Source organism: Triticum aestivum, chromosome 2A (genome assembly GCF_018294505.1).
Source record: "Triticum aestivum cultivar Chinese Spring chromosome 2A, IWGSC CS RefSeq v2.1, whole genome shotgun sequence".
Lineage (NCBI taxonomy): Eukaryota > Viridiplantae > Streptophyta > Magnoliopsida > Poales > Poaceae > Triticum > Triticum aestivum.
Window position 1 is genome coordinate 145,195,491 of NC_057797.1, and position 10,707 is coordinate 145,206,197.

The 10,707-nt window shown below is 47.8% G+C and overlaps 1 protein-coding gene across 1 annotated transcript; it reads left to right on the top strand.

Annotated features, from left to right (window-relative positions):
• The first annotated feature begins 232 nt into the window (after nucleotides 1-232).
• LOC123185037 (heparanase-like protein 2) lies at nucleotides 233-2,624 on the top strand. The gene is made up of 5 exons (XM_044597056.1): nucleotides 233-580; nucleotides 687-723; nucleotides 876-1,059; nucleotides 1,156-1,547; nucleotides 1,633-2,624. The coding sequence occupies exons 1-5, from the start codon at nucleotides 356-358 to the stop codon at nucleotides 2,406-2,408; spliced, it is 1,614 nt and encodes a 537-aa protein (XP_044452991.1). The 5' UTR covers nucleotides 233-355; the 3' UTR covers nucleotides 2,409-2,624.
• The last annotated feature ends 8,083 nt before the right edge of the window (nucleotides 2,625-10,707 follow it).

Consider the following 10,707-nt stretch of genomic DNA (forward strand, 5'->3'; position numbering starts at 1 on the left):
GCGCCGGCCATGGATTTTACTAACGCTATTCGTCGGTTGCGAACGTTTTGGGCTTACCGCAGATTGTGCTGGAAGTATCTTTGTCGAAGAAGCGACTTTTTCTTACTTAGACTCTCTCCCATGCGAAAAACAAACAAACACACACACACACACACACACACACACACTAACAAACCGTCCTGTTCGTGTGCTACGCAGTACTTATCCATACTCCCTTCTGCAACGCAAAGCCCTATTCTATTGCTTCCTGGGCTGACTTCACTCCGAGTTCTCATATATAGCTCCACGCATATAACCGTCAGCATCGAAGGCACCGGCGTGGCACCATTTCTCCCGAGCACGAATTCCTTCTCCAATGGCCGCTCAAGCTGCCGGGACCCTTTTCCTTTGCATCCTCGTCTTATCCGGTGCGCCGTACGCCGTCGCCGCCGGGGGCGAGAAGGCGACCGTGTCGGTGAGGGCGGTGACGGCCATCTCCCACACCGACGACGACTTCATCTGCGCGACGCTCGACTGGTGGCCCAGGGACAAGTGCAACTACGGCATGTGCCCCTGGCACAACTCCTCCATCATCAACCTGGTAACTTAAATTAGCCCGACATTTTCGTATGTGCATGGTTAATTGCATGCCGTCTTGCACATACCTTTAATCCTACTGATTTTGCATCGGGGTTAATTGCCTGCAGGATCTCTACAGCCCTATCCTGTACAATGCTGTCAAAGGTGAAATAAATAGAAAATTAACTTGGTTGTTTTGAGATTGATATATGAATTTATCATTGGTTCGATTGATCGATCAGTGCATGCATGCATGCACATGTTGTACTATGATGCATGATCCATATCGACATGATGGTTCCATCTTTGCATGGCAGCCTTCAACTCGTTGCGGATTAGGCTCGGAGGATCGCTGCAGGACCAGATCACGTACAAAGTTGGCAAGCACTACGCCGACTGCCCCAGCTTCCGGCGAAACGACGACCACCTCTTCGGCTTCACCGACGGCTGCCTCGCCATGAACCGCTGGGACGAGCTCAACATCTTCTTCCGGCGAACCAAGTAAGCGATCATGCATGCCTGCCACATCTCTGATGCAACCATGCATCAATTCATGGCTACAAGAATCCAAGTTCACATCTGATCTGCGTGCATCAGCACGACGGTGACGTTCGGGCTGAACGCGCTGAGGGGCCGGCGCAAGTCCGCCGAGAACGGCAGCACGCTCCACGTCGGCGGCTGGGACGGCCGCAACGCGCGCGACCTGATGCGCTACACCGTGAGCAAGGGGTACCGCGTGGAGTCGTGGGAGCTGGGCAACGAGCTGTGCGCCGGCGGCGTGGAGGCCAAGGTGATGGCGGCGCAGTACGGGAAGGACGTGCTCCGGCTCAGGAGGATGGTGGAGAAGGTGTACAACGGCACCGGCCACCTCCCCAAGGTCCTCGCGCCGGGGGGCTTCTACGACGGGCCCTGGTTCTCCGAGATGCTGCGCGTCTCCGGCCCCGGCGTCGTCGACGCCGTCACTCACCACATCTACAACCTCGGCTCCGGTGAGTCACTCGCGCGTCGCCGGCCGGGCTGCATGTTTGGTGACGTGTGCGTAATCGAGTGGGTGTTGCTTGCGTGAACTTGCAGGGAAGGACAAGGAGCTGATCAACAAGATGCAAGACCCGTACTACCTGGACAAGGTGGCGCAGACGTTCAGCGACATGGAGGCGACGGTGCGGGAGTCCGGGCCGTGGAGCGCGGCGTGGGTGGGCGAGTCCGGCGGCGCGTACAACAGCGGCGGGAAGGACGTGTCGGACCGGTTCGCCAACAGCTTCTGGTACCTGGACCAGCTGGGGATGTCGGCCGTGTTCGGCACCAAGGTGTACTGCCGGCAGGCCCTCGTCGGCGGAAACTACTGCCTCCTCAACACCACCACGCTCGCCCCCAACCCGGACTACTACAGCGCGCTGCTCTGGCACCGGCTCATGGGCCCGGGGGTCCTCCAGACCACCGCCGCCGCTGGCTCGCCGTACCTCCGCTCCTACGCGCACTGCTCCAAGAAGCAGCCTGGCGTGACGGTGCTCCTCATCAACCTGTCCAACTCGACGGCGTTCGACGTGACGGTGGCCGGCGACATGGACCTGCACCCGCCGCCGCGGAGGTTGCTGCAGGCGGAAGCCGGCGGCGGGGAGGCGGCGGTGTGCGGCGGGCGGAGGGAGGAGTACCACCTGAGCCCCGAGGGCGGCGACATCCAGAGCCAGGTGGTGGTGCTCAACGGGGAGCCGCTCGCGCTCGGCCCGTGCGGCCAGATCCCCGAGCTGCGGCCGGCGATTGCCATCGACGGGTGCACGCCGGTGCACGTCGAGCCCCACTCCATCGCGTTCGTCAGGTTCACCGGCTTCAAGGCTCCTGCCTGCGCGTAATAGGAGTAGAAGCGACGAGGTTCCATTTGTATTTGTGAACTACAGTAGTTAGGACGCGCGTGGCGCGGAGAAGACACTAGGTGCCCATGCCGGCGCCACACCGTGAAATCTGAGCTGTCCACCGATACCTCGTGATTGTAGAACAATAAATACAAAACAGAATGACTAAATCACATCTAGATTTTTTTAAGGATGTCACATCTAAGTTGTTTATCACATGATCATGGGCTTTAAGATTTATGCAAATTGTTGTTGTTTTCTTTGACGTGAATTGTTGTTTTTGTTGTCGCTAAGGCCCGTGTCGCACTAGTGTCCTTGCTGTTTTCCCGATCGGCCTTGTTCCTTTTCCTGTATGGGATCTGAGTATGTGGGTTTTTATATTTTGTTATATACATTGGTGCGGTCTGCCATTTTTGCTTTTTTTGTCTGCGCCTAGGCCTTTTGTATGGGCAGAATTCAAAGAGCCGGGCCGCGTTATTTTTCACTTTCTTTTTTCTCCTTTATCTATTAAATTATTTGTTTGTAATTTATGATTTTTTAAAATTGATTATTTTTTGTGACATCAGTTTTATTTCTAGCCGTTTGATTTGTTTGTGCTTTGTTTTTCACGGTCGAGTGATCGCACTAGTCGCGATCGATCCGTGTCCCGTCGTATCGTCTTGTCGGGCTGGGAGGCCTACAACGGAGGGTGACTATTTTTATTTTTCTTGTTGGGCCGCCGTCGCCTTGGTTTGATATGGGATTTTTTTAGAATACGAAGAGTCTAGCCCTAGAGTATATTAGATCGATACGGTAGCCTCCATCGAGTATGTCACTCTCCTTTCGCATGTTCCCCTCCCCCTGTTGTCCCGTTCCCCTCCCATGTTCTTCCATTTTTCCGTTTGTTTTTGTTTCGAAATCTGAAGAACATCGACTCGGAACTAGAGAAGGAGGGGGTGGTGTATGTGTGTTTGTCGGTGGCCCTAGTTACAAGTGTACAATCGACTCGCAACTGAAGTTGTACCATCAACCCACAACTAGGGGGCGGTTTCTATGTGTGTTTGTCGCGATCCCGAGTTGCATGTCACCCATCGACTCGCGACTAAGGATGTGTGTGTTTGTCGAGGGCTCCCAACTGCAAGTCAACCATCGACTCGCAACTAGGGGGAGGGGGCGTTCTCAATATGTGTTTGTCGAGGGCTCCTAGTTGCGAGCCAACCATTGACTCACAACTCGTGAAGGGGGAGGGGAGTTGAGTGTGTTTCTACGGGTCCAGTTGCATGTCAACCACCGACTCACAACTAGGTGTGTGTGTGTGTGTGTGTGTGTGTGTGTGTGTGTGTGTGTGTGTGTGTTTGTCGAGGGTCCGCAGTTGCATGTCAACCATCACCTCGCAACTAAGAGTCTGTGTGTTTGTTGGGGCCCCTCAGTTGCAAGCCAACCATCAACTCGCAACTAAGGGTGCTTTTGTGTGTTTGTCGTGGTGCCCAGTTGCATGTCAACCATCAACTCGCAACTAAGTGTGTGTGTGTGTGTGTATGTGCGTGCGTGTGTGTGTGCATGTGTGCGTGTCTCTATGGTGGCCCCAGTTGCATGTCAACCATCGACTCACAAACTAGGGTGTGTGTGTGTTTGTCGAGGGTCCCCAGTAGCAAGCCGACCATCGACGCGCAACTAGGGGTGTGTGTGTGTGCATGCCGAGAATCGACTCGCAACTAGGGGTGTGTGTATTTGTCGAGGGTCACAAGTTGCATGCCGAGCATCGACTCGCAACTATGGGGGGAGGGTGTTCGTCGAGGGTCCCTAATTGCATGTTAACCATCGAATCACAACTAGGAGTGTGTGTGTGTGTGTGTGTTTGTCGAGGTCCCCTAGTTGCATGTCAACCATGGACTCGCAACTAGCAGGGGTGTTTGTGTTTGTCGAGGGTCCCTAGTTGCATGCCGTGTATCGACTCACAATTGGGGGCGGTGTTTGTGTGTGTTTGTCGCGGTCCCTAGTTGCATGTCACCCATCGACTCGCAACTAGGGGTGTGTGTGTTCGTCGAGGATCCCTAGTTGCATGTTGAGCATCGACTCGCAACTAAAGGGGTGTCTTCTATCGTGGCCCCTAGTTGCAAGCTGACCATCGACTCGCAACTAATGGTGTTTGTCGAGGGTCCCCATTTGCATGACGACCATCGACTCGCAACTAGGGGGTGTGTGTGTGTTTTGTCGTGGGTCCCTAGTTGCATGTCGACCATCGACTCGTAACTAAGGGGTGTTTGTGTTTGTTGAGGGTCCCAAGTTGCAAGCCAACCATCGACTTGCAACTAGGGTGTGTGTGTGTGTGTTTGTTGAGGGTCCCCAGTTGCAAGCCGACCATCGACTCGCTACTAGGGTGTGTGTGTGTTTGTCAAGGGTCCCCAGTTGCATGAAGACCATGGACTCGCAACTAGGGTTGTGTGTGTTTTTGTTGAGGCTTCCCAGTTGTATGACGATCATCGACTCGCAACTAGGTGGTGTGTGTGTTTCGTCGTGGGTCCCCAGTTGCATGTCGACCATTGACTCGCAACTAAGGGTGTGTGTGTGTGTTTTTCGAGGGCCCCCAGTTGCAAGCAGATCAACGACTCGCCACTAAGGGTGTGTGTATGTTTGTCGAGGTTTCCCCAGTTGCAAGTAGACTATCGACTGGCGACTAGGCGAGTCTGTGTCTGTCGAGGCTCCCCAGTTGCATGTCGACCATCGACTCACAATTAAGGGTGTGTATGTTTGTCGAGGGTCCCTAGTTGCATGCTGAGCATCGACTCATGATTAGGGGGTTGTGTTTTATCGTGGCCCCTAGTTCTAAGCCGACCATCGACTCGCTACTAACGGTGTTTGTCGAGGGTCGCCAGTTGCATGTCGACCATCGACTCGCAACTAGGGTGTGTGTGTGTGTTTGTCGGGGCTACTAGTTGCATGCCGACCATTGACTCGCAACTAAGGGTGCTTGTCGAGGGTCCCCAGTTGCATGTCAACCATCGACTCGCAACTAGGGGTGTGTGTGTTTGTCGAGGGTGCCCAGTTGCTTGTCAACCATCGACTCATAACTACGGATGTGTGTGTGTGTGTGTGTGTGTGTGCGTGTGCGCGCGTGTGTGCGTGTTTGTCGAGGGTCCCCAGTTGCATGCCGAGCATTGACTCGCAACTACTCGCAACTAGGGGTGTATGTGTTTGTCGAGGGTTGCCAGTTGCATGCCGAACATCGACTCGCAACTAGGAGAGTGTGTTTGTCGAGGGTCCTTGGTTGCAAAAATGTTTGTAGTTGTAGAGGTGATTTACTCTTGTAACAATGTTCTGAAGTACCTATTATTATTCAACTCCACCCTCGATATGCAATTGGGGGCCCGACTAATATTCTTCTTAGTTGCAACTTCACCCATGATATGCAACTAGGGTCCATTTTAAACTAACATGTTTCGAATTTGCAAACAATGTTCAAATTCATGATTGTTTTAATCCACATATTTTTTAATATGTGAACATTGTTCAAGTTTTTTTGACCAGTTTTTTATTTTTCCTCTTCTATTGTTTTATTTATCGTTAGAAGTCAGTGTACATTTTAAAATTCTTCAGTGAGTATTTTGTAAAAGGTTCACCGTATATACGTTAAGAAACATACACAATACATAGAAAATAAGTTCAATATATATTAGAAGAAGGTCACCATATACTAAATATTTGTTCAATGTGTATTACAATTATGTTCACCATAATTTTATAATTTGTTCAATGTGTATTACAAACAATGTTCACCGTATATCCAAAAACAATCAGTGTGTATTTTAATTTTTTGACATATATTAGAACTGAAAAAAAACTACACCTGAAAGAAAAAAGAGAAAATAGAAAATAAAAGAAACAAAAGGAATAAAAAATACAAATCGTTACTACGTACGATTAGCTACAGGTCGTAGAGTGAGCTGGGCCTTGCCCATGCGAGCGTTTCTATGGGCCCAGACGATACAATACCAAAAAAGAAAAACAACAAACAAACAAAAGGCTATAAGCAGGTGATGATTTCAACTTAGATGTAACATCGTTATGTCACATCTAGATGAGTCCTACACAGACCCAATACAAAAATTGATGTTACACAAGAATTAGCAGGTAGTTCACCACACCGCGCATATCATGAAGAGCCAGCGTTATTAACTCAGATAATTTTAAGATCATTGGCATCATGAAGAATGGAGGGCGGTATGTGGCAGCGGCGGGTGTGGTTGTTTTTGGCGATTGTTATTTTATGGCATGTGATTTCGTCGCACTGTAATGTCAATCATTGTAATAGGAAAGCAAATAGGGTCGTCCATGAACTTACAAGGGTAGCTAGGGTTTTTTATGGCTTGCATGGTTTAAGGAGCCTCAAATGGAGATAATTGTAGTTTCTATTTAATAAAGTTATCTTTTTCCGTCAAAAGAAAAATAGAGCTGCATTCAGATAATTAGATTGACTAAGATTAGTCTTTTTGTCCATCATTTCTCTTAAGCTATTCTTTTTAAAGTTGTTCTTTCTTTTTCTTTTTCCTTTTTTCATAATTTTTAAATTTTTAAAAATGTTCAAATATTCAAAATAATGTTCACTTAAAAAATATTTTTAATGTGTTCTATAAAATTTGCAATTTCACAAAATGTTCATTTTTTCAAAAGATGTTCCAAGTGTTCAACTTTTTTGAGATGTTTAAAAATTCTTCTAGTGTTTAATAAAATATCCTTTTTTAATTGTTCAAATTTTTAAGGAATGTCCACATTTTAGAAAATGTTCATGTTTCCAAATTGTGTTCGGGATTCCAAGACATGTTCCCTTTTCAAATTTTGTCCACAGATAAGAAAATTCATACTTTCGAATTTTGTTTGGAGTTCCCACAAAATAATCATATTTACAGATTTTAGTCAAAATTTCAAAAAATGTTCCCATTTTTTAAAACATTCCTTACTTCAAATTTTGCTCAAAATTTCAAAAAATGTACCCATTTTTCAAATAATGTACAAGGTTCTAGAATGTTCGTGTTTTCAAAAAATATTTGAGATTTTTTGTTTTTGCATTTTCAAAACATGTTTGAGTTTTTGAAAAAAAGATTCACAATTTTGGAAAAGGCTCGCGTTTCAAAAAGTATTCACTTTTTTCTTAAAAATATATATTTTAAAGTCCCAAAAAATGTCTGACGTCTATCGCTGGTGATTTTTAGCCATCAAACCTCATCAGCCAATTGGCTAGCAGGAGGCCATGTGTTCCATCACTTGCGCACTCACAAATTTGTTGGACTTTGCAATCTGCAAATAGGCCAGCCCTTCCACAGTAAACCTCAGATCATAAGGTCGGCATAACCATTATTCGTTGATGAATAATGGTCCGCGAATCTTGAGATAACCACGGAAGAACGTGACGAGAGGGGTAGCGATGAAGCACTACACCACAACACTGATACACGGGCAGAAAAACTGCTAGGAAAAGGCACTTTAGAGGGCAAATAAACTGCCGGGACAGTGTTTCTCCCGGCAGATAGAACCGCCATGAGAACGGGTGCCGGGGATTACTTGTCCCGGCAGATAGACTTCTCCCGGCAGTTTCTTTGCCCTTGCCCATCTATTTGCCGGCAGTCCATTTTCTCCCGGCGGATTGGTCAAGGCACATGCAACTACAATTACCGGCAGTTCTACTGCCGGCACAAGTATCTTCACCCGGCAGTTTTTATGCCAGTACATTGATTTCACTAGCAAACTGTTCTATGCATCCCTAATGTAATATCCATTCATAATGTTCAAGCAATCACGGCGTACCACACAATTTATACATTCACTTCATCAATCAAAGTAACATATAGGCCTCATCAAAAACCTTAAACTTGATTCAATAAACATATATAACAATCATATACAGGGAGGTTGTGCCACAAAAGGAGAAGTACATATATGTTTCTAGATGTGCGCCACAAAATGTAGTGCCACAAAAGGAGAAGTACATATATTTCTAAATGTGCCACACAACCAAACTGAGCAGAGCAAGTCTCCAGGTTCAACAAATAAGGCATATGACATTATTACTCCGCCAACTTAATTATAGGTCTTCCAAATCTTCAACGGCTTGAAGGCCTTTCAAACCTCCATCAACTTGTGTACCTTTCGGAAACCTGCAACAGACTGGAAACTCAAAATGGAGCTCTTGTTTCAGATTTTTGAAGAGACAAATTAAAGATTTTGACATGTAACAATTTAACTCATCGGCATAAATAAAACTCTTCTAAATGTGTTGCACTTCATCATCACTGTTGGGTAACGTAGCAAAAATTCAAAATTTTCTTACGTGTCACCAAGATCTATCTATGGAGAAACCAGCAACGAGGGGAAGGAGAGTGCATCTACATACCCTTGTAGATCGCTAAGCGGAAGCGTTCAAGAGAACGGGGTTGAAGGAGTCGTACTCGTCGTGATCCAAATCACCGGAGATCCTAGTGCCGAACGGACGGCACCTCCGCGTTCAACACACTACAGCCCGGTGACGTCTCCCATGCCTTGATCCAGCAAGGAGAGAGGGAGAGGTTGAGGAAGACTCCATCCAGCAGCAGCACAACGACGTGGTGGTGGTGGAGGAGCATGGTGATCCAGCAGGGCTTTGCTAAGCACCGCGAGATATGAGGAGAAAGAGAGGTAGGGTTGCGCCAGGGAGAGGTCAGAAACTCATGTGTTGGCAGCCCCAAAGACCTCAACTATATACAGGGGAGAGGGAGGGGGCTGCGCCCCCACCTAGGGTTCCACCCTAGGGGCAGCGGCTAGCCCAGATCCCATCTGGTGGGGCGGCCAGGGGAGGGGGAGAGGGAGGCGCACCAGGCATGGACCCTAAGGCCCATCTGCCCTTAGGGTTTGCCCCCCTCCTCCCCTTAGGCGCCTTGGGCCCTTGTGGGGGGCACACCAGCCCACCTGGGGCTGGTCCCCTCCCACACTTGGCCCATGCAGCCCTCCGGGGCTTGTGGCCCCACTTGGTGGACCCCCGGGACCCTCTCGGTGGTCCCGGTACGTTACCGATAAAACCCGAAACCTTTCCGGTGACCAAAACAGGACTTACCATATATAAATATTTACCTCCGGACCATTCCGTAACTCCTCGTGACATCCGGGATATCATCCGGGACTCCGAACAACATTCGGTAACCACGTATATCTATTCCTTATAACCCTAGCGTCATCAAACCTTAAGTGTGTAGACCCTACGGGTTCGGGAACCATGCAGACATGACCGAGACGTTCTCCGGTTAATAACCAACAGCGGGATCTGGATACCCATGTTGGTTCCCACATGTTCCATGATGGTCTCGTCGGATGAACCACGATGTCGAGGATTTGATCAATCTCATATACAATTCCCTTTGTCTAGTGGTGCGATACTTGCCCGAGATTTGATCGTCGGTATCCCGATACCTTGTTCAATCTCGTTACCGGCAAGTCTCTTTAGTCGTTCCGTAACACATCATCCCGTGATCAACTCCTTGGTCACATTGTGCACATTATGATGATGTCCTACCGAGTGGGCCCAGAGATACCTCTCCGTTTACACGGAGTGACAAATCCCAGTCTCGATTCGTGCCAACCCAACAGACACTTTCGGAGATACCCGTAGTGCACCTTTATAGCCACCCAGTTACGTTGTGACGTTTGGCACACCCAAAGTATTCCTACGGTATCCGGGAGTTGCACAATCTCATGGTCCAAGGAAATGATACTTGACATTAGAAAAGCTTTAGCATGAGAACTACACGATCTTGTGCTATGCTTAGGATTGGGTCTTGTCCATCACATCATTCTTCTAATGATGTGATCCCGTTATCAATGACATCCAATGTCCATGGTCAGGAAACCGTAACCATCTATTGATCAACGAGCTAGTCAACTAGAGGCTTACTAGTGACATGGTGTTGTCTATGTATCCACACATGTATCTGAGTTTCCTATCAATACAATTCTAGCATGGATAATAAACGATTATCATGAACAAGGAAATATAATAATAACTAATTTATTATTGCCTCTAGGGCATATTTCCAACAGTCTCCCACTTGCACTAGAGTCAATAATCTAGTTCACATTGCCATGTGATTAACACTCACAGGTCACATCGCCATGTGACCAACATCCAAAGAGTTAATAGTGTCACTAAACTAGTTCACATCATCATGTGATTAAGACTCAATGAGTTCTGGGGTTTGATCATGTTTTGCTTGTGAGAGAGGTTTTAGTCAACGGGTCTGCAACAATCAGATCCGTATGTACTTTGCAAATCTTTAGGTCATATTATAAATGCTGC